General features: G+C 34.2%; 1 protein-coding gene across 1 annotated transcript in view; it reads left to right on the top strand.

Moving 5' to 3' along the window:
• The window catches only part of LOC105427206 (uncharacterized), a 67,568-nt gene extending 43,796 nt beyond the window's left edge, over positions 1–23,772 (top strand). Inside the window, exons 3-10 of the mRNA XM_089081790.1 lie at positions 2,248–2,671; positions 4,806–4,981; positions 5,250–5,321; positions 5,405–15,498; positions 15,841–16,202; positions 16,550–16,631; positions 16,987–17,365; positions 18,642–23,772. Of these exons, the coding sequence (XP_088937916.1) occupies positions 15,385–15,498; positions 15,841–16,202; positions 16,550–16,631; positions 16,987–17,365; positions 18,642–18,925 (1,221 nt within the window). The 5' untranslated portion in view covers positions 2,248–2,671; positions 4,806–4,981; positions 5,250–5,321; positions 5,405–15,384 and the 3' untranslated portion in view covers positions 18,926–23,772. The remainder of the gene's footprint in view (positions 1–2,247; positions 2,672–4,805; positions 4,982–5,249; positions 5,322–5,404; positions 15,499–15,840; positions 16,203–16,549; positions 16,632–16,986; positions 17,366–18,641) is intronic.
• The last annotated feature ends 1,598 nt before the right edge of the window (positions 23,773–25,370 follow it).

The following is a 25,370-nucleotide window of genomic DNA, read 5'->3' as shown; positions in this document are numbered from 1 at the left end:
GTTTCTCTTCCGACGAAATCGTCGTGAAAAAAGAGGAGAAAGAGAGCAGGATGGTGGTAGAAACGGATGCAGCTTTTCAGAAGAGCTTTTACGAGTCGCATATGTGACCGCCATCTCCTTTATCCCCCGCTTTATATTCCTGGCACCGTGTTACATCCCTCCTACCCGCTGGCCACCAGCTTCTCCTCGTACAACCATCACCTCAACCCTCACAACCCGGTCGCTCCGGGGGCAAGGGGTGTCGGCAGGAACACCGACACACCGTCTTCGATCTTTGAAAGCTTTGTAAGGAATTCTTTTTTCATATTCACTAGGGAGTGATAGTCTGACGCAACCTAACAAATTTTGTTTGACCCCCTACGAGAGATACACCCTCAGTCTCGTTCGCCCGAACGCGCATTTAAATCCTTGAAGATCCTCGCCCTGTTCGAGCGAGAACCGATCTTTTCTCGTGCTGCTTCCCGCCACCTATCCAGTCCTTCAACCCCCGCGTCCGCCATTCCACCCCACGGCCACTCCACGAAAAGCATGGTCGACCACCACGACCGCCCAGGGACCGATTCTTTCCACGCACAATTTACAGTTTCACATTTTATTCCCATCGCGCGTTCGACAGCGGGGGGTTGAGGCGCGGAGGGCTCCACCCGGATAAACTCGTTTCTCCCTCCCGGTCGCCAATCATCTTTCCTGCCGGGTCTCTGTGGTTTCTTATGGAGGATGGATGGAGGAGGTCCATCCGGATATCCGCGGAATTGTTATTTATGATATCGAAATTATTCGAGGGTAACTATACTTCTTCGTTGGACATCATAACGTAAATAATTCAAAAGCTATCTCACCGTCGTTAAAAGAGATTCGTTAAGTATACAGTCAAATCTAAAACAGTCTTAGTCTTTTAATTTTATAATTTAATTGAAATATTATATTTAATTACACGCTAATGTCAATAAAACTCACGTATACTTTCTATTTAACTATGTATTGATACATGTTTTAATTTCTTTGTATCATTATATTAAGAAGCCGTTACTAAACGCATGTTTTATTATACCTGCATGGTTCAATTGAGCGTAACAAAATGTTTTCCCATAATTGAATAATCAGCGGTTAATCAAATGTTAATCAAACTAAGATAATTATCGCGGATATACCATTTATCATGGTAAACTGAGCGAGTGCTGCGTAATTATTCACGCATTTGAATAATTGCTAGACAAATTAAATGAAAGACGCATATTAAGTGTGTCCGGTCAGGAGTGCCTGTGAGAAATAATTGAAAGAATAAGCATGCGATATAGTCATGTACTAAAACGTCTTATTAATCTCTATATTTACTTATATAGTAATTTCTAAACTCAATTGTATTAATTAATAATCCTACAAACTATTAATATACAATTTTAAGAAATTTTTAATATTTTTATTTTAAACATGAAAATTTTGTTGTTTATTTCATTATTAATAAAAAAAATTATAATTTAATTAAATTATATATTATATTATTAATATAATATTTTGATGTCTTTAATGATTACAATTAAAACAGAATAATGATTTAAAACAAAATAAAATTGTTTCCCATTATTATTCCCGCTTTATATACTTAATTATTATTGTAGAAATAAATGCACGAATTGACAGAGATGCATTGAAAGTAACAATGTCGTACATTACATTGATTCAGTTATGTGGATATTCCCCGATTACGTACTAAATACGATTATAAATGCAAAATAATGGAATTCTTTAGAATTAATGATTTTGATTGAGAAACAATTTTAGTTTTTACATTTAATCGCTTTTTCCTAAATAATTATGTTTTTTTTATTTCGCAACGGTGTTTTTTTATGCTGTAATTATATTTAACAAGCATATAGTTTAATGCTCTCAATAATTCTTCCATCACGCTTTTTCCTAAATAATTGATTGTGTTTTTTGTTTATTTCGCAACATTTATGCTATAATCATATTTAACAAGCATAATTTAATTCTTATTATTTTTATTATTTTTCTTGCAATGTAATCCTATTGTAAATTAATAAATTTTCGAGAGATAGCAAAATGTCTTTTAAATATATATAAGTATTTATTTAAATATAATAAATCAACATGAACATAAAATTATATTGTATTTATCAAAGATATATCAATACTTAAAAAATTATTGAACATTAAATTATTTTTTACTATTGTCATATAATTATAGGTTGCCTGATGGATTAACGCAACATTTGGTTCTATCCGCAGCACGTGCAAACTATGAAAATGATGTGGAAGGACGCGGCTGGTCGGCGAGACGATAAATTACAGAGAGCGAAACGATGGCTGAATCACTGTGCGCTGCGAGGAGACATTAAAATACCGTGCTGCAAAAATCGGGCAAAATGGGAGGCACCGTGGTGCATTTTGCCCGATTTGCGTCACGGTCACGCAAATCTGCCGTCGATTGGCACGAGTTACGGCGTCGCGAAACGGTTGGCCGCGGACACGTCCGGAAGTCAATGACGGATCGGCATAGGAAAGAAACGGAGCCATTAACTGACCGGTGAACAGAAGAAATGACCTCGCGATCGCGCCGTGACAAGAATCCGCAACCAATGTTGATCAATGCTGCTGCAGTTCACGAGTTTAATGCGATCGATGGAGAATTTAAAATCGCGAAAGTTCTCTAGTAAGTATTGTTTTTATATGTAAATTTATATGGATTGAATAGAGCTTGTCTTCAAATCTTAAATTTGCTTCCGTTGCGAAGCGCAACGCTTTGATTGTGCCGATTATATCCTACAACATTTGCATAATTACAATTTTACAGAGGTATGAACATACAGCAACAAACGCAACCGAGCGTTACTAGAAGTATTCAAATCAGGTTTTCGAACACCTATCAAGATCATCTGGATATCTTAAACGGAAATATATATCGTTTTGTATCGCAACATAACTGACAGTCAGGAGCAAAATATATATTATTCACGTCAAAATTATAATTAAAATTAACAGATATCTTAATATCGAGAAAAAAATACAATTTTTTTAGATAATAAACTTCCATATCTCTAAATAATTATATGTTATCACTTCAATAGATAAGAAAGTGTTAAATTCTAAAATATTCATAATTCTCTCTCTTTAAATACATATAACATTTAGTAAAGAAATATTTTTCCATTATAAATTACAAAATAAAATATTATTTCGAATATATCCGAGTTTAAATTTATTTTTAAAAATATAAATTATTATTTAATGATACTTTCCCATCCATAACAAATGCAGTCGGCGACGAATTAATATTCTTGTAATACAATTGTACGTTTGACACTTTGGCTCAAGTGTAATCGTGTAATGCGCATGTGTAACCATAAATATCAGAAAGAAATTACTTGTTTAATGAACCTTATGATTAGCGAACAAATAGAAACAGGTTTGACACAAGCACATGCTCGGCAACGACTAACGAGCCGTTGCTTCTTTTGCCTGGAATCGGGGAAACGCATGCTCGAGGGAACACTGCACGCGTTCGAAATCTTGTTAATGAAGAAGCAATTTATGCTTGGTGCATGCTCCCACTTGGTCGATTATATTTATGATTTCCACGTATTACGCGTGATTCGCAATGCTTCCAGCACACGGAGTGTAAGGCGAGTCGATTGCTGTATCGGTCGGTGCAACGCGAGCGAAGTTGTGCCAAGCGTAAACGATAAGTTAATTCGCGCCGGTGTAACTGGCCAATGATTAATCGGAACATATTGTATCCGTGTATAAATTAGATGGAACGATGAGCACAACGGGGGTTACGGCAACGTCCGCGGAAAACGCAATTCGACGACTCTGCAAAGTTGCATTTTATGACGATTAATAGTATGGATGCAAAGTGTCACGCATGATTATTAGTAAAACATAATTATATCTATCACTATGGACATTTATGCAGTCGTTCGAGTTTTTAATAAAAAAATAAATATTTTAAATAAATATGATATGTCTATAAAAAGGATATAATTTTTATATCCAAAAAATATAACGGAAATATTCGGAAAGAACAATTCTGTTGTAGAATTTAAAAATTTGGCCAGATTTAAAAATTAATTTTATTGGATCAAAATTATTATGTAGGTTCTTTAAATATAATGAAAATACTGCAAAATTTTTTTATATTCTAATAACTAATTTTAACGTTTCACATAATTATTTTGACGGCACATTAAAATTATTTTTCAGATTTATACCCAGCAAAACTGTTTGTTTCTTGTGTATATTCTATGAATAAGTCTTATATATAATATTTTTATCTTTTAAAGACGACCAGAAATGCCATGTCTGTAAGCTTTAGAGACTTTCTTAACGATTTTTCCCAAGTTACTTGCTGTCTACATCCGATACTCCTGCAAACAATATTACATTAGCGACCTGGCCAAACACCTACTGACGTTTCGGCGATGATGACGAGCTGACATGCGTTCCGGTTCTTGGTATTATCCGTCCTAGCATTTTCGCCGTCGTTTATCCATATTATCCTGTCGTGTACTTTTCCCTGACGCTTGGTTGATTAGCGTCCAAAGGAAATTGTCTCGTAGTTTGTCGATAACCGAAGTCGACATGTCGTGCTTACGGCATCGTAAATAGATCGTGTAGCTAATAATAATGATAAAACATAGATAAAACTTAATGTAAACAGAAATTTATCGCATTAAAATTATTATTAAAATTATTAAAATTATTATTTCAAGAAACTTTTTAAAAAATTGATTAATATAACAAAAATTAATTGCATAATTGTTATATATTTTTCGTATATATTTCAGAATGATCAGAGATGACTCACTCTTCCGATAATATCACCGACGACATTATTATCAGAAAACGGACCTACGGACCGAATTAATTTTCTCAGACACGAGCGGCAACTCGATCGCGACCGCATGGGCGAAATTAGGTGTTCTCCATTAGAGCGGTCCGATCCGTTTACATTCACCGACCGGTAAGTAGTAATAAATATTTGTTGGGTGACTACCGAACGCAATTATTAGGTAACACATGGCCCCGGACGTGCCTCTGTCGCCTCGCTTAAGTATCTACAAGCACGTTATACAGCCATTGTGGAAGGTTTATTCCTGCATTATTGATTCATTACCATCAGCATTATTTCATCAATTGTGTTACACTCAATTGGTTTTTTTGGATCAAAAGAATAAGATGCATTTTACATAATTTTGCGATCAATTAAATCTAATTTCTTCTTATTGCAGTATGATAATGTGCACGAAATCAGAATACAGAATACAGAATACATAATGAGAAAGTCCAAGTCATATTGCATGGTAATTAATTTCTGTTTGTTTAATACTTAAATCATTTAGCATTTAGATTGCATAATTAAATAACGCATTCTATTTCGTTGCAGGAAATACGAGACGACGACTGCTTTTCAATTCATATGCCGAAGCTGCTCGTATCGTCGTTACATTTCCGCGAGGAGACGCACGCAACAAGAAGCCGGGTAGTCGCGGTGGTCGGCGGCCGTCATTGATCTCCTGTTAGAATCGGATCACTTCGATGTAACAAGATAAATAGTCAGCGGGACACCGTCGGTGGTCGAGGGCGCGGATCGCGGAGTCATGCTGACTATGTATCTGATCGAGAGAACCAAGTGCGCGCACGGTTGTCCGATCCCGGGCGTACTTAACGTGTACACCGTTGAACATTCTCTGATCGCACGGCCAGGCCGATGGGACACTTCTCGATTCTCGATTGACAGAAACTCGTCGATCGTAGAGTGAGCTAGGAGTTAAATATTGTAATTACTGGTAATTGTAAATACTGGTAATTCTATCCTCTGGCGTAACGATATTGCTTCACGTGGAAATAAAATAGCGAGCGAATTATAATCGATTTACGCTACGACGATGAGAAAAGCGATAGATGATTGACTAAGAATCACCGAAGCAAGAACAGAATCGGATTGCGCATCCATCTAACCGCAAATCTCACGACCTAACGACAAATTCTCGCTTTAATGTTTCTCATAGCGCGCTCACTGGCGGGGAACCCCCCAGGCTTCCGAACAGCGCGAGCCCGATCGGCTTTTTATCCCGTGCCGGTTTTTGCACGATCATCGGGACTTTCGTCACGGCAACACCCGGGCACGTGACGCCATGAACACGGTGTTACAGGTGTTCGCGCCCATCCACAATCTCGACTATGATGACATCCTTTCGAATCGATTCGTCAGACTTTCCCTCTCTCCTGGACTTTTATCGCAACGCCTCTGCCACCCGCGAGTGTGAAATGGTAACGTTCTGGGAAAACGATTGCACGAGACTATCGGCCAACTGGCCGGTTCGTTCTACTTCGAGCCGCCATCGTTCGTTTCTTCGTCGCTTACCGACGCGTTTCGCGTTTTTGTATCCTGCGGCCGGTCGAAGACGGCCGCCAATAACTTCGTTAAGTGTTTTTACTCAGAATGCAGAATCGAAGGTGGTGCTCCGGAAGTGCTTTGACACAAAACGTTTAAGCAGATTTCTTTTTTCCACGGGATCTCGGGAGCATAGTTATTGCGCCCGCAATGTCGTTTTAATTACTTAAAATGTTTCTTGACGTCTTAAATTTTTAAGAATAACATATTGAAGTTTTCGAGAAGTATTGAAGTACGGTAGTGATAAATATATCTTGAATACAATCGAAATGTATTATAACTTTTTAGAAAATAGGCGGAAGAAAGAAACGATCGATTCAAATAAAAACATTGAGATTATAGAAGCTTCTGATAGGGCGGCGATTGGTATCCACGTTGCAAACACGGCCACGATTATAAGTGGTCCAGATAACAAAAAATATCTAGTAAAACAAGCGAAGTGTGATCGGTTACGCGCGAGAGGGTGGGCATAAACGATGAAAGGGGTGGCCCAGGGGTATTGGCGAGGAGCTCGTCTGCTCGGTGAACCGTGGATTAAGATAAACCCTTCATCGGTTTCTTGTCGAACGATTCCTTCTCGTCCTTTTGTTGGCGCAGTCCGTAGATAGCGCCGGCTTAAAGTACTTTCCGTCCTCGCGCAGAAATTATTTAACGCCGGTATATCTGCCCGGCGGTGCGCGCGAAAGATCCTCAACACGATAGAAAGTAATAGAAAGTGTGGAAGAGGAACAAATGCGAGAGGAGTAAGTTTGAGATTTGCATTACCGCGGGGAATAAAAATTACTCACGCGAAAGCATGGAAAAGCGGAAAGTCTGCAATTTTTATTTCTAGAAATCTGATATCTCTTATGGCGCAATTTGTACGCTAATAATTACTGAATTGAATATGAAGTAATCCTAAATAACTACATAAGAAAAACTAGATTTCAAAAAATATAAATATTCTTTCTATTTTAATATTAATTATCAAACAAGCTTTCTCTTTATAAAATTCCTTTTTTAAAATATTCCTTAACGAGTTTCAAAATGGATGATAAATTTCTATCAAGTAAAACATTCCACAAGGAAATATTCCGACGTAGATGTCATAGATGACGCATTGTGATACTTTTTTCATCTTCATGGCGAGAACAGATATCGGTTTCATGTTGTCGATCGCGGATTCCTTGCATTTAGTAACGGCGCTCGTTAAAGCCGCTATAAATATGTAAGATGATACATGCCAGAATGATTAAAGAGAGTATTTGCTCCATTTTTTGTGCATATACATCATTTGATGCTGATGTCTGAATTTAAATTAATGAACGCATCATAAAATTATAGTTATGTAGTCCCTTTCCTTTATGATAGGATGTAAAAAGAGTCCTACTTTTATAATTGACGCATAGGCGTAAAAGAAAAACTAGTTTACAAAATAGATTCGAATATGTCAAAATATAAAAAAACCTGAGACGAAAAGATGGGCATTCTATAAAAATATTGTAAGATTTTAAATATTATATTACTTTCTGACACATTCGTTTTACATCATATGCTTGTCATGACAATGACGAATGTCACAATCTTAATAGTGCAATCTTAATATTTTTTGACAATTATCTTATCCATAATGATAAATTTAATTCAATTGATTGCAAAATATCATAAAATGTTGAATACGCTTATCAAGAATATCTCTTCACAATGATTAGATTACATTTGTATTAAATAATAAAATTAATCTTAATAATCAAGTATCACACGCATATTTCTTATCTAAACATTTTTTAAAATCTACTTTAAATTTTTATCATCTTTTCTCAAAGAAAATTTTCCACAATATTTTTTCCTATATACAAAAAATTACTATCATAACTTTAAATAGTATAACTCTTTTTCTCATAATTATTATCAATAATTAAACAGTTTTCAAAAGAGAAAGAAAAAAGTATAAAATAATTACAGCTTGGATTATGGATATATCAATTAGCTAAAAATGTGTGTTTAATATCAATAATTTCAATCATGTTTAATTTTAGATAATTTCTTCAATCTGTATTTTTCTTTATACATATTATTACGCTGTAGAAACAATTTATATTGGATACATCCCAAAATTTACCGCGATATCGTCAAAAAAGTTATCAATTCAGAAATACGTCCATATAGCGAGTTTCTTTCATCGTAAATTTCCAACATGTGTGATATTTTTGATATCTCTTTCGAGATTATTTTTATATATACTCAGAATTTTTATATATACACACCAGAATTCTTTTTTGTCTTCTTTAGTTGTATATTAGGTTTTATATTAAACAAACATCTTTTTAATCATAAATCCTTTTTCCAAATGAATCTTTGTTGTATGTTTCTGTGAAAATTTCAATCTATCTCGATGCTTCGTTATTAAATATTTAGTTCAAAAATTATTGATATCTTGATTTAATGTAAACTGAATTATCAGCTCCTCGGTAATGCGAGTTCTACGACACTGTGTGTATCTATCAAATGGTTATTGCTCGCCAATACACGAGAACTCATATTTTTCCGAATCGTTTTGTTTCTTGAGACGTTTTGTTTCTCCTCGAGCTGAGGAGAGCGGGTGGTCGAAGGGGTTTGGTCCGGATGTTATACGTGTTTGGCGGCGGAAACAATGGTATGATGGCCCGTTTAACCCGTCTTCGACCTCGCCGGGTCGCCGATTCGCTTCCTCCTCTTGGCGGGGTTTCAACCCCTCGGGTGCCCGCTAGTCGAGTTCGCGGACATGTGAGCATTACGGATGGGATCGGCGGCTCGGCTTTCTCTCGCTTGTGAAGAAACGACGTGTTTGCCGGGCATCGAAGGGCGTCTATAACCTGTCCGATGGGATGCTACCGCGACGACAGCTACACTCGCCATGTACCAACATCGACACACCGCCATCATCGGCATGCTGGAGACGCGGATAGGAAGAACAGAGAAACAGGTGGGGGAAAAACTCATTGCCGATCGATGGATCCGTCAAACGAATTTCGATGTCGAGATTATTTATGGGATAGGTGTCGGCCGGGGCGACGACGACATCGCCACTTCGTTGGGATTTCTCGATACATCCCAAGGTGTCACTCAAGAGAGCACGAGAGTTCTTCAATAGTCCTGTCTGCAATTCTTATGCAAAATATATTTCTAATAATGCAATATGATAAAGACATGTTTTTTTTTTATTTTAGGATAAAACTTTGAAATTCTTTGAATTTCTTACATCAGGATATACAAGAAAATTATTATTGACTTGGACGGATTTTTGCTTTAAATTTTTTCAATAGCTGCATCATTGACTTGTTTGTCGCTAGAGAATGGTTTATGAATATACAGTAGCTTCGATTAAAACATGTGACTTCGATATGATCTGTCTTCTTCGACAACATCCGCAATGTTCTTGATGACGAAAATGCAAGCGGATTCCAAGTGCGAAAGAAATAAGTATTTTCCACGGATCGATCGATCAATATTCAACGTGCATGTTAATGCTCGATTAAGAGCTGCAACAGCCGGACTCTCGTGGTCGTATCCTTGCATACGTGACGTGCCGGGTAGGTCGCTTTTTCCATAGGTTTTGTAATAGCTGCCGCGCGATCGCGATGCGATTTCATTCGTATGCGGCGTGCGTAGCCGCGAAGGAGCTTTATAAGTAATGCAGTAATGACATACCCTGTCATGGCGCGGAACAGTTTTCTCGGCTCTCATTGTGTCGTCAAGCGGCGAATCGCACGAGAGCTGATTTATCGATGCCATCAAGAAAATTCCGGATCTTCTGGCAGACCATCTTTTTCAACATATCTGCGTACGCTCGAGAAAACCATTTTTCGCAGGAGATATATTGCGCTTTTCATCGCACAGTTCGTTCTTTTCGATGATTTAATGGGTCTTCATAATTCTTTCTGCAATAGATTTGCATTTACAAAGAGAGAGAGAGAGAGAGAGAGAGAGAGAGAGAGAGAGAGAGGAAGGAAAAACTAATTTTTATTAAAATTAAAATTTAATTTTATATTAATTTAGGATGCTTTTATTTAATATATAGATATTCTAACATTCAAGATTGAGTTTATATAATTTGCAACTTGAAAATAAAATTGTTTTTTTTTGTATTTTTTAATATAAAATATGCATAACCTTGTTTTCAAGAAACAACGTTTATCTGATTGATGAATAAATATAATATAGTGCAATTACGAGTAATGGATTAAGAATTGATTATTATGACGCAACTGAATTATCTAGATATAATAGCGATAATAGCGATAACAAATTATTGTTCTAATCTTATAAGAAATAAGAAAGTATTCATGTGTATTCATATATAATGTAGATGTGTAAGAATTCATTCAATTTTAATGTATATATATATATATATTGCTTATGTTGTTTATTTAATTTCATTAATCGGATAAGAAAAATGAATTTTTTTAAAGTTTTTTAATATGCTGTCATTAATCATTCTAATATATAAAGAATAATAGCAGATAATTTTTAATAAAAAAACGAATTATCTTGCGATTATTATATATTTTTCATTACGTTTAATATATTATATACATTCTTTACTTCGTCAATAATAACTATCTCATCTGTTTTATCTTTGTTTATATTGAACTGAACGATGAAATACGAACTTTGAAATATAAATTAAATGTTTGTTTTCAATTAATTATTCTTATTAACACACCTGTGATTTTATGAATGTATAAGCATAACACTTTAAAAAATTAATAATTAATTTTTAATTCTCTTCTTATTGTGATACATTTTAATTTTGTAATATATGTAATTACATTATTTTTTAATTGGTTATCACTTGATATCAGATGATAGCCAATTAAACAAGATTATGCATATTTTATATTAAAAAATACAAAAAAAAACAATTTTATTTTCGAGTTGCAAATTATATAAACTCAACCTTGAATGTTAGAATATCTATATATTACAATGATTAAAAAAAAATATGATGAATAAAAATTATAATCGTTCTTAAACAAAAAAACGATAGTATTTGTTATGTATTGTATCTTTTTCAAACGTGCGATATCCAGACGTGCGTACAGTAACGAAATTCCTTAAACGTCAAGAAAGATTGTCCGAGACGCAAAACGGCAGTACGATGCGTCCAATTAGGAGAACCCATAAACGCATTCTCTTTTTTTCTTTCTTCGTCTCTCTTATGGAACGCCCGCATATCTCGAATTCTTAATTAATCACGAATATTTATTGCATCTTCTCATGCACGCTGGCATAACGCGAGAGGCAATTAGCGAAATGATTGCATGAAAAAATAAATACGATTTCTTTGGCCTCGACGATATCGGCTGAAGGCGCCGCTCTCAGACACCGCCTGGATATCCTCGCTATAATTAGTTCATTAATGCTAGATACGTGCCGCGTATTCAATTTCCCAATATTATCCGCACGGCAACTTATGCGAGCGCGAATATACTGTTATACAAGTGCATCCGTCACGAATGAGAAATTGAATTCTGACAAATGATTTGATTTATATATTTGAAAATATCTAAGCGTTGAAATAATAGCAATATTTAATTTGTAAATCTAATATAGACTGGATTGTTCTAGCAATGCTTTATACTGCAAAGTATCGTTTCGTTTAATTAGATGTGTATCGGAGATATGTATCTCTTAAATAATAATCTTAATATCTCTACGAATCCTTATTTGCAAATTTAGCATATTTAAAGCAACATTCTGCGCGTTATTAAGAAATAGGCGTGTATTGAGAATAATAAGATTTTAAAACGTAAGGCTAATCCTTTTCTTCATATCGGCAACAATTCTTTTGAAGGAATGTTGTCTCTCAGTTTACACTCTGACTACAATTCGGGGTTCAGGAAGGTCAATGGACTCGTGACGCGAGTCAGGCTCGTTGTCGATGACGGTCGCGAACACTCGCCGAAGGAGGTAGCACGTTAGCGAACAAAATGACCCGAGAAAAACGAGGTCCAGGCGATAAATCAGGGATATGGCATTCCTAAGATAGCGCGCGATATACGTTGAAAGTCATTACGAATGGCAAAGTAATTCCCAATTAAGTAAGTAAAGCGATAAATACATAATGCATCCGACGGAGTTTCCCACACGCGCCCGTTCGCTCGTGCGCCCCGTCCGTTTCTCTCTTTCTCTCTTGTCTCACCGTCACGGCGAGTTCAGACGCACAGGTCTGCCGCAGTTCCATGAAATAATGCATCAGCCCGTAAGCGAGCGCACATCATGTGCCGTCGCGGATTTATTTGCACGATCGACAGGGACCGTTCTCGAGAGGAGTATCGATGCTTTTTGCGACGCGTGCGCGACGTCGTCGTCAGGCAGGACACGTGGAGATGCAAAGCCACAATCAAGAAGTTAAACGGCAGGAAATCGCTGTGGGAAAGCCGCGGAAAAGCAGGCCGCTTTAATAATGCAACAATTCGTAATGCGCGCTGAAGAAATGTCCACAGCGAAACGAATTGTTCATACGACAAGAACCGTTTATCGACGAAAAAAACAACTTCATCTTGAGAAAAATGTGATAGAACAAGCTGTTCAGGATTTAATAACTGCTCGGTTAATGCTTATATTTGCTAATCATTTTTATATATATAATACGTGTACGAGTAGTTTTAAATTATTCTTTTTATTAGTTCGACGTAAAAAAAAATGAAATTTCTCTCAATTTTCTCATAACGTAGTGGAGTAGCAATAGGATGTCTTGCAATAAAATTATGATTACATGATATCACGTCACAATGCGTCAAATATGCGAGGATAGCTTCGTAGTTACCTCGTAGTGTTGAATGCACAGTCTAACAATACGGAATCTAATAATGCTAAGTTTCTATGTGTCGATGGCGAGAAATCATGTCTGACCGCTTGAGAGATTTTCCACTGAATTTCTCGTTCATGCCCGCGACAATGAGAACGCTGGTGAGATTGAGAGAGAAAATAACTGACGACGAAAGTGAGAAATCTGCACGAATCTATTTTTATTCTTGATAGCTGGTACAGATTACGAGACTTATGTAGCTGATTTATAATTTGGATTTATTCTATATTCGATGTATGTAAAATAAGATCTTTGTTAAAGATTAGAATCACCAAATAATTTTATTTCACATAGATAAAAGCTATCACTCTTTGTAAAATTAATAATTTGACAAAATTTAAATTCTTTTAAATATTGTAGATTTAAATTAATAAAAAGTAAAAATTATTACAATTTTTTATCTTCTTCTGATCAAATTTCAAGAAGAAATTTCAATAAAGTTCAAAACTTTATGTTTGAACTTGGAAAAGAAATGACATGGCGGTTTTTATGTTAAATTATCTCGCAGAATTTTTCCAATAATTATTGATCATGTATAAATCAATATTGCATTATCGCTCTTTTTTTACGTTTTCTATTTGTAACATTTTCCATAAAGGTAAAATAACTTAAAAATATTTTTTTAATTATTTCTCTTTTGCTGTAATTAGAATTAATTAATTAATTTATAACAACGTTTTATGCCATTCTTAATATATATATATATATATATATGTAAATGGAGTATGTAATCGTTTTAAATTAATTACAGTTATACCCATATATATATATATATATATTAATTTAAAACGATTACGATTACATACTCCATTTACATATAAAAATATTTCATAACTAGAACTTCATTGAAAATATAATTGTTTAATTGCGGATAAAAACGCGCATATAAATAGTGTAGGCGGAGGGATCATAAATAAACCATTTCCTATGCCTGTAAGAATTATTCGGAGCGCGATACTTCCTTCTTAGGTTTTCCGAGTATACGGAATACGCGCAACTCATTTCCTCTAATCTTATTCAATTGCACTGTTTTATGCAAACGGCAATAGCCGCTAATTACATTGAATAAAACTCGGAATGGTCGATGCTGCTTACTTTTATGTATTTCTCAGTACGAATACAATTAAGAATATTTCACTATGATTCCGTGACGAATCTCAATACTCTGTATATCTTATCTTCCTGCTATATTTTCTATCTTAATTAGAAGGTTGGCGTGTCATTCTACAAATATTAAAATAATTTCTTATAGCTTTGCAGACTGTCGATAATCTCACGATATTTGATAATACGCGGTATACGGATATATCTTCGCATCTCTTCCCGACCATTCGTTAAATCAAAACCAACGATATACCCTCGTGATTACCTCATTCGGCTTATACATATTTACTTTGACTGCAATATAAATTACGCTTCGCTGCAATTACACTCATTATTCACGCGGTAATAAAATATCATGCCAGATTCTCTAACAACTTTTGTAATTAATCCGCCTCGGTCTTAACATAGTTACATCTGGAAAGAAGGAATAGATAACTTAATGGCGTACTGATTTTATAATTGGATCCCTGCGCGTAATTGGATTAATAATACGAATAAATTAGTGCCGAAACCGACCAATTAGGATAAAGTGATAAACTTGCCGCGTGGTATATTTCCTCTTCGCGTCTCGTCGTTTCTCAAACAACCTTGCGAACATTTTGGCGTATTTATATACTCATAGAGGTAATTATCAAGGCTATATTTGGTATCATTCTAAAAGTAGACATAATAATAAATTCAAAACTCAGACGTGTCTAGAAATTGTAATATTATTTTCACGCTTATTATTTTTGCAAATCTTACAATATTAATTAAAAAAAATAATTAAAATTCATTGTTATTAAAATACTTCAACTACTATGAAGAAACGCTTTTGTTTCTTATAACGGATATTTTATATTTTACATGAACACTTTTTTGGAAATATCTTAAAAATTATTTTAGACTATTTTAATAAGTGATATTCAAAAATGTAGAGGAAGAAATATACGTATTCGATGCTCGATTATTTTATCAGTTTTATGTTATCGGGTAACATTTTCCTTTGATAGTTTTACAATCTTTCTAATGATGCATATCCTTCGCAAGAATTATGGAGGGTAAGAGTTTCGCTATCAGCAATCATTCTCCGCAGAATCAAGCGATATTCAACACGGAAGATCTAGAGATTATCGGTAGCAATAAGCCTTGCAAGACGTGTCGTGAAGTATGTCTTCAATGAATATATATTTATCTTTAGGTTATAAAAATATTATAATGTTTTACACATATATAGTCAGTTCTTTTAATTCCTATTTCATATTTAAATTAATTATTTGTTATTATTATATATTATATATTAGTTATTTGTACAGAATAAATAAGATTATATAATGGCTGTAATAAATTAAATACGTGAGAAATTCTAGCTTGCAAAAATATAAACATGAATATTTTGATTGTTACATTAACACAAAGTAAAAAATATTAAAAAAGTTTAAACAAAATCTCGTTATATATTGTAATTTCATACGCCGATCGTTTGTATTATTAATCATTGTTTCTTTTTTTAAAGATTAAAATAAAAAGAGAGATTCTGGATGAGATCGAAAATTTTTCGGTCAACGATGAGTTAGATATAGAACAGCATGTCAAGAACAAACCATTGGAAGAAGTATCACGGCATGAAAATTCCGAACAAAGCCAAGAATCGGACTGTCAAAGAAATGCAAGCGTTTCACTTTCTCAGAGACAAATGGACAAGTACACTAACTTAAAGGAATACATCGTGGCACTGACAAGAGGGAAGCTTTTAATGTGCAACGTCTGCAGGATCGAATTTCCGAACGAGGTCGAGTTCAAGACTCACATGATTGGACAAAACCATGGGAAACTTTTTCAATGTGGATTTTGCTGGAAGCAATTCTCTAAGTACGGACGGTATCCAAATAATAGACAGAAAATTCTTATTTTAGCTTAGTGTTGTTTATGAGAAAAAATTACATGCAAATGTGTAAAATATGTATAATAAAATATAATTTGCACATTATTTATTTTGCATGAATTAGATACAATCCAAATTACAAATTCAAATTTGAAGAAAAAAAATATATATGTAATATATACATTTAGTATTGTTTCTTTTATTAAAGAAATATTAAAAACATATATTATTACTATTTGAAACTCATTCTCCAATTGTTGTTTCTTTATGGCCTGAAATGGCCTTCATCGCTATAATACTTGTTACTAATAATGCAATTACCATTTCCATCAAGATCGTCAACCTTAAAGAATCACCTGCATATGCATTTTATTCCGAAGTCTTTCGCGTGCAGACAATGCGAGCTCCAATTTCAGGTAGTTAATGCTAATAACCATTCGTAGATATAATGATCTTAATATCAGATCTTTTCGAACTCTTTGCTGCACAAATTGACGCGCTTACTTTGTATTCAGACTAATGAATGCTTACTGAAATACTCTGCATGCAAAAGTACAATCAATCTATCTAATCTGTCGAATAATCTATCAAAAAGTGACTTAAGTAACATAAAAGGTTTATAGAACGTTTAACGAAATCGTCTAAAAAATTTGCAAAAGATCAGATGTCTTTCGTACATTTTTTAAATATCTTATATAGTTTTCAGGTGTTATTTAAAAAATTGTTTTCCGGATGACAAACTAGACATGGTTTTTTTTTTTTTTTTTACAGACAAAACAAACATTGAAGAAACATCAAACTGAAGCGCACTTCGACAGAAGAGTATTCGAGTGTCCCATCTGCAAGAAAAAATTGCTACGTTATCAATCGCTACGCGATCATAAATTAATGCACATCAACGCAAGATCCCATAAATGCGCGATCTGTGGCAAGAGTTTCTCGAAGCCTAGTAGTCTCCGGACCCATATGATCGTCCATACCGCGGACTTGCCATTCGCGTGCGATCTCTGCCCAGCAAAGTTCAAGAGATCGTCGGTGCTGAAGACGCACAAACTGACGCACACGGGCGTGAGAAAATTCGAGTGCGACATCTGCAAGCATCGTTTCCATCTGAAAGGCGCACTGAAACACCACATACTTGCGCATTACGGTGAGCTTGTGAATATTCTCACAACTTCTTTGCGCCCGGCGGAGGAAGCTGAAGGTGTCTACCGCCTGATTAGGTCGTTCTGCTGCACGAGATCGCGCTATTTATATCTTTGTTATTTCCCCTCCCCCTCTGCCACCTCCCTCTTCCCTTTCTTTCTTCATCGTACATCGAGATCGCAGAACCATTAACTTCTCATATAAATCCAACGAAGCGTTTACTCTGCGAAATGATCGCCGCGGACAAAAGAATTTTTCGAGATAATCGGAAGCTTGGATCGCAACGTGTACAAATGATCATGCATAAACGCATTTTTTAATGTTCTTAAACATGTTCGCGCTTCTCGCGCGACCTGGGCATTCCGCGGCGGAAATGTATTCCGGACTTTTAATTAACCTCTGTCTAACCGGGGTGAACGTATGAAGAAGTAAACTCCTCTCTTCGCCGCGAATCAGCTTGTTACTTAAAAAATACATTCTTCTGCCGCTTCGAAAGATATTACGGTTATTAATATTGTATTTCTCTCTGAGCGATTTATATTTTGCATATAGATAAATTGGTAATTATTTTTTGTTGGATGATATGTATTTATTCATGTATATGTACGCACGCGCAATATTAAAGAATACATATTACATAAATATTTATATAAAAATATAAATAAATATTTTTTTATTGAGATTTTTTTTAACTTATAAAATGTGAGGAAAGAAACGGAAGAATACGAAATCAAAAAAAAGTTTGCATGTGAGAATACATTACGACATGTGTCTTTCAAATTAAATTTAATTATAAAAGTATTTAAAATCAGCAATTTACAGTGGCAGATTACAGATTTTAGTGTCTATTAATTATTTCTTTATATATATATACGTACGTAATTTCGATAAGATTTTTAATTAATATTATCAATTTAATGTATTAAAAGGGAAATTCTGGAATTTTATATAAATTCTGGATTGATTAACTGCGTCATAAATCCATTCATAGTTATAGTTGTAGTTGCAAAAATAAAATCTATTGAATTTATATATATATATATGTAAATTAAAAAGAAATAAGTCTCAAGATCTAAATCACAATCATAAATCACCCTTCTTAAATATTTCATTGAAATGTTTATAAACGTTTATGTAAATTCAATTGTTTAATCAAATTCTCATGTTATGTTATAAAATTTGGAATGCCTAAACTTTTTTTGAATATTGCGAATACAAGAAATAGTCATAAACAGCTTTGTATAATCATTTTTTTTATTTGTATCTTTTTTTATTTGTAGGTATCAGACCTTATAAATGTGAAGATTGCGGCATGAGTTACAGAAGATCTTGGGGTCTGAAAGTGCACAGATATCGACATACTGGCATAAAGCGATTCGAGTGTGATTTTTGCAAACTACGCTTCAGTGTGAAAACAAAACTTGCAAATCATATTTACACGCATACTGGCGAGAAACCTTATAAGTGTAATATCTGCGGACGTCAATATGGCGAAAGATATCAATTGAAGGCGCACAAATGCATGATATTACAGGGCAATCCATTGAAATTGAGAATTACTTAAACTTCATTTTTTCAATAAAAATTAAGTTGAGTTGTTTGATAAAAATTAAATTAAGATTGATGCAGTGCAAAGAGATTATCAACGTATATTGTATAACTTGTAAATTTAAATCTTTATATTAAAAACTTACTTGATATATTAAAATAATAATACAAATAATTCAAATTTGTGTAAAAATTAATTGGCAATAAAAATGTTGGAGTATTTACAGTCGAGGATTTCACGGTACAATTTTAGAATCTAGATATTGTCCGCGTGATTAATTTAATTACTGCCGATCGCAATTGTTTGTAATAAGCCTCATTCTTCGGCTTGATACAATGGTTGGCCACTTCATTCGTGATCAAATCTATCCTCATCGACCCATCCGCGTTTGCATGCCTGTGAAGCTTAATAAAGCATGGCCTTAATAAGCACTTCGCCGCAGAACAAAACACCGATTAATCCCGAACTGAACCGATACGGATTGGTTTCGAGCTCGAAGCTGCCTGTCGACTGGCGCAGGATAGGTCGTCGGCTTAGGTTCGTCATCAACTATCGTATATAATCACAGTCTTTATTCGATATTGCTCGAACGTGACCGCCGGGATCGTTGAACGGTGCAGCAAAATTAATGCAACTTTCGAAGACGTAACACAGTCCTTTGAAAATAATTATTTACTTTCGAAGGCATATACTCACGTTTCACATTATAACGGTGCAGTCGTACTTAGCGCGCAATCCGGCAAAAATCTTTTACGTAACTTACATAAAAAAAGCAAATTTTGCAATACAAATAGCTTACGTAATTTTTTTATCAGCAATATCTAAAACTTAAGCCTTTTCTCTTGATCTTGTAAAAATTTACGTTGTCAGGTATATGCGAAATAAATCATATGCTATTATAATCAGATCATCTCTACTGATTTCATAAATAAATGTTTTTGGTGATAGTTAAAGACATAGGTTAAGTAGTAATTTTATTTAGATTGTTTCACAATTTTTTAAACAAATAATTTTAAAATAATTTTAATTTTTAAAATAAAAAAGAAGCTATTAATTTCCTGAATATAAGAGTCATGTTATTATCTGAAATATTAATACATCTCTTTGGCGACCGCCTCGAGAGTATCTCGAGCACGTGGGTTCTGCTTATGTCGCCGCATGTGAGAATGATGCTTTAAGGTGCGTGGACACAGCAGGGGCTTGTAACGCAGTACACTGAAATGTTTCGCTTCTTATCAGATCGCATCTCTGCGATTCGCGTGCCTCACAGCTAAACTCTTTGACAGTGCCGACACGTATCTGCCTTCTGACCCCGTTTCTCTATTTCGACGCAACAGGAAACAAGCAAAAAAGAAAATCTCTTTGTCATTTAAATTATATTTTCAATGATAAACTTTTTGAAGGAATAACACGAAAAATAATATAATAACGATGTAATGCATGATGTTTAAAATATATTTTAAACTTATTTTTAATTCATTGACATATGCATATTACTGCGATATTAAAAAAATATCAAGCATGTCAGTCTAAATAATTCAATAAATTTTGTTAAATTATAATTTGTATAGCAAATATAAGAGTATAAATACAAAGTGCAAATTATCAAGTGCAATAAAATCAAAATCAAAAATCTCTCTAATTTCTAAAAGAATTTTTAGGATTGATTGTAATTACATATTAATTGCGTGAGCAATACTTACGCTTCACATATCGCATTATGAAATTTGTAAAAGTATAAGTATAAGTATTCTTTCGACTTAAATTTTTATTTTCGATTTATATAATATTGATTAATTATTTTAGATTGTCCATCTTATAACAATTTTTTTATATATAAATAAATAATTGTATGTATATTAGAATATTTATGTAATTGTTAATTGTTAATTGTTAAGAATAAGTTCTTAGAATTAAAATCTCCAAGAATTTCCATCTATGAATATTTTAAATTTATCTTACAGTAATTTAATGTAAAATTATGATCATTGAGTAAAATGCTCATTTTTTTCCTTATATATATATATATATATATTCTCCTTAGCTTATTCTCTTAATTCTAAATTAAATTAAAATTAAAAAGAAAATAGTTGTTTTTAAGGTAAATGTAATTGATAGGTTTTCGATTTGGACATAAGACTTCCTTGCAACAATGCAATTTAAATACGTGGATTTCATATCTCTTGCCTAATTATGCCTGCAAAATCTACGATCTGTTCGCGTATGAGCATTACATACAGCCGCACGCAGAGAGTCACGCTAAGTTTTAATTATTTAGATAGCAATCATAGTGGTTTAATTATTCCCACTCCTCTCTATCGTTGCTCCGTTTGCCGGTAGTGGCACTTAATACAGATAGTAACACCGATATTATTTTCTGTACCGGTTACTAATTGCGAGCTCATAATTATTATGCGTGCATCCAGCGAACGATGGATTTGGAAATTCAGAAAATACGTAACAATAGTAGCTATCGCTATTCGGTAGCTTTGTTATGTATTTCTGTTATATAATATGGGGTCAGCATTCTTCTAGCCATCAGTTGATACAATAGAGAAAATACTAATTTAAGTAAATTTATTAATTAGAAGTAGATATTGCAATATTGCAATTAGCAGAATAACGTAATATAAGGAATAAATTTGTTTATCTCTGATCATATAATTATGTACATTTATTAAATATCAATAATTTTATTTATTTATAACAATATTAGATATAAAAGAGAAATTAAATGCATTTTTCAATCTGTTTCATTCAGAGTGTTCCCAATTGACGTAGGAAAGAGCGAAAACAACGGGTGGCTTGGCAGATCCGTAAAAGAAAAATGGGACGGAGCATATTAAATAACGACGATGTCGATTAGTATTGACAACGGCGATTAAAGAGCCCGAATTGCCAGTCAGTAATGACCGAGCAGGCTGCGCAAGCAGTGAGCACTGTAATTTCATTGATAATATTTAAATACGGGCTTTTGATAGCTGTCTTCTCTCGGCTGGCATTAGCGCGGGCCCCGAAGGGCCCCATGGTACCCCTCCCTCCCTCCCACCATTCTCGAGAGAAGGATGCAGAGGCGTACTATTTATCGACCTGGTACCATCATTATTTCATCGAACTCTTTCATCGCCTTGCCTGGTTAATCGATAACCCGCAAAGAGACGAAAATCGACTTTCGATTCAGAGCAGATTAGCGATTTAAACCAATCGTTTAAATTGAAGCTAAAAGATTGGTTTATAATATTTTTGCAAATTAATTAATTTGTTTCTTATCTGACGGAAGTACTTTCCGGCACCTTTCCGGCTCCCAATTGTATTGCCGGTCTTACAAATAATTTGCATGCATAGATTTTTAAAGAAAACCAGCGTGAGAGATTGGTACGAAACGCGATGCAGACGATAGCTATTTGCTTAAATATACATATGAATTGTTTAACGACTGCATTTTGCACGCCTTTAATTAGTGCGACTCCTGATCGTAATCGCGCGTTACGCAATTCTAGGGTTAATGTGCATTTAATTCACAATACAGAGAGAAACAACACGAATAGCATGACCAGCGATTCTTTAGACCTTTCATGTAGATCCGTCAGTCAACGCAATCTATAAATTAAGCACTGACAAAGAATAATTGCTCTATTCTTAAAAAAGTTATAATGCATTACGCAAAAAAATTATGCTCATATAACTGGAAACATAACCGAAAAATATTATAATACGTATTCATATGCATTACAAATATGAAATAATTATTAAGAAGGAAGTAAAAAATTTTTAGATAAATCATATATATTAATATTAAAATGAAATTATTTTTTTGTCTCTAAAGCGAAGTTACTTTGAAATAAAATTCAGGAAATATAAATATTTTTGTCTCATTAAAATATAATATACATAATAATATAATATAACATAATATAACAGTCATATATTTGAAATTTATTTATGTAATATTAATATTTTGCATAAATAATTAATAATTTAATTATCTTAGTGTCAGAGATATTGAACTATCTTCTTCTTCATGCATATTATTTAGATAAAAATTGACAATTGAAAGCGGATAAACGGAGTTTTGCACGGATATTATCTGGTACAATCTAATTGGATATGAAATTAAGTCAACGAAACCTCCGACAAAAATCCCAGTGGTACGATAAAATTTGAAATTTATATCTCCCATGTCTCCTGCACAAATGGATTGTTTTGCGTAAATTGATGCATCCGTCATCTTTTTCTGTAAAGTAAGAGTCTGCTGAGTGCATAATTGCGCTACTGTATCCACGGACGACAAACATCGAACGCTCGCATTGAGTGAATCGATTTATCGATTCGTTAATCTTGTCATTCAAAAGTATTTATAATTGCGATAATATTTTTTTGTTGTAGAAGAAAATTAAATTCTATGTACACATATTAAAAGATATAACAAAAGTATTATGTGTAATAAATGAATAATGTACCTAAATTTTTGTAAAAAGTAAATGTTAATATTTATGTAATTAATATACAAAAATTAAATTTAATATGATTAAAAACAAAGTCACATTACAAGCACGTTGCAAAATTTTTTTTCTAAATCGCGATGTCAATCGATGTTTCAATCGATCTCGAATGATCCTAATACAGATCAATCCACTCGATCTCCTATGATCTTAACGGTTCACGATCACGAGATGGCGGAAATGTCGCGTGTTTGATCGCCGCACCCAACATCTGTATCGTTGACGTGAATGACGATATGTTTTCGTCGATTCATTTCGTCTGGCTCTGTTCCAGTCCGGTCATGCGGCTTTCATACTAGGCTTTTAATACATCTGTATGAAATAATTCAAGATTTGTAAAATAAAAAAATCTTTATCAAATTATACATCTACCATGTTATATAGTTTTTTTTATAATATAATATTGTGAATAGAATTATTATAAAAACGAATTTTATAATGGTTCTGTAATAATTTTAGGAAATAAATCTTTCCGAAACAATGTTTCGATTAGCACTGCATAGATCGCTTCGCAAGGTAGAAATATCAAAGTGTTTTCGAGAGACATAGAGGAGATGAAGAAGGATGAGAGAGACAGAGAGAAAGCACGGCGCTTCTTCTTGTCGGTCGGTTCTTCGTTTCGATGTAGGTAATCATGCGCCGCATTCCCCGAGTGCCGCGGAGATTTTCGGTTTCATTGTATGCGAGGGGCTCAAGACAGGAAAAAGAGAAGCCGCGAGGCGTAGGGCAAGGAAGACGTCGCGGAAAGAAGGAGAAGCAGGATCGATGTCGCGGACGAAGAAAGAGGAAGAAGAAGAAGGAGAAGAACCGCGGGCGGGCGGCTGGAGGAAAACAGGGGGAAGCAGTGGAGCTGCCGGCAGATCCATCGTCCGTCTCCGTAGAAGCAAACGACACAAAAACTGGCGTGCATTGTCCCCAACTGAGAGCACGAAGAGAAAGAGAAAGAGAGAGGGGAAAGGGAAGAAGAGAATGAGAGGAAGAAAGAAAGATTGTTCGGCAAAGAGAGTAGCAGAGAGAAACGAAGAATATTTCTGTGTTTCATCACAGTAGAGCTAACGCATACCAACGTCGGACACCACATCCTACTGAGAAAGAGCACGGGCGAGGTGAAGGGAGGGTGGTCAATTTGATTTTTAAATGCAAACAAATCTACATCGTGGCAAAAGCGCCGCCGACCAATGTTATTCTGCTATTGGCCGCCGCGGATAGAAAGAAGGCTGATGCCGAAGCGTCATTGCAGAATATTTTTTTCAATCATCAAAGACTGCTCATGAAACTCTCGCTAATCCTTGTTCTTTTGTTTCGTTCCTTTCGTCACTTTTCCTCAAAAGAAATCCTACATCATGAACAAATTTTCTCACAATAATTTTCAAAGCTACAATTAGAAATGCACGTAATTATTGCATCTAATTGCAGAATTAAAAATAACAAAATAAAGACAAAATCAAATACGAAAAGACTAAGTTTAAGTAATCCAAGCAGTAAATTTAAATTGTAGTAACAGAATTAATATTATTTTGTTATTAATATTATTTTATCATAAACAAGAAAGTTTCTGGACTCATTAGTCACTTAGAAAATTTAATTTGTGAACAATAGAACCTCTCAAAAATATATCTAAAACTATTTTATCATAATGTGTGCACGTGTTTGTATCATAAAAATTTATGGCATACATCATAAATAAGTAAAATTTTTAAAATCTATATAAAACAAGGATATAGTGACATCTCATTGAACGGCTCATATTAATAATATTTGTTTTCATCACGCGATATTTTAAAAAAATATTTATCAGCGATTTGTCACCAATCATATCTTCGATCTGCCTTGATTTCTTTCTGAAGCAATGGCAATCAAGGAAAAAAAGAGCGGCCGAGCGAGTCCTTTGCTTCCAAGTAGGGTGTAATTGCCGCTTCCGACGATGAGAGGAACGACGTCGGCGCTTGTCCAACATT

Source organism: Pogonomyrmex barbatus, unplaced genomic scaffold, assembly GCF_055798465.1.
Source record: "Pogonomyrmex barbatus isolate J1 unplaced genomic scaffold, ASM5579846v1 scaffold5, whole genome shotgun sequence".
Taxonomy (NCBI): domain Eukaryota; kingdom Metazoa; phylum Arthropoda; class Insecta; order Hymenoptera; family Formicidae; genus Pogonomyrmex; species Pogonomyrmex barbatus.
The sequence above is the reverse complement of the archived record's forward strand: the minus strand, read 5'-3'. Positions and strand labels throughout refer to the sequence as shown.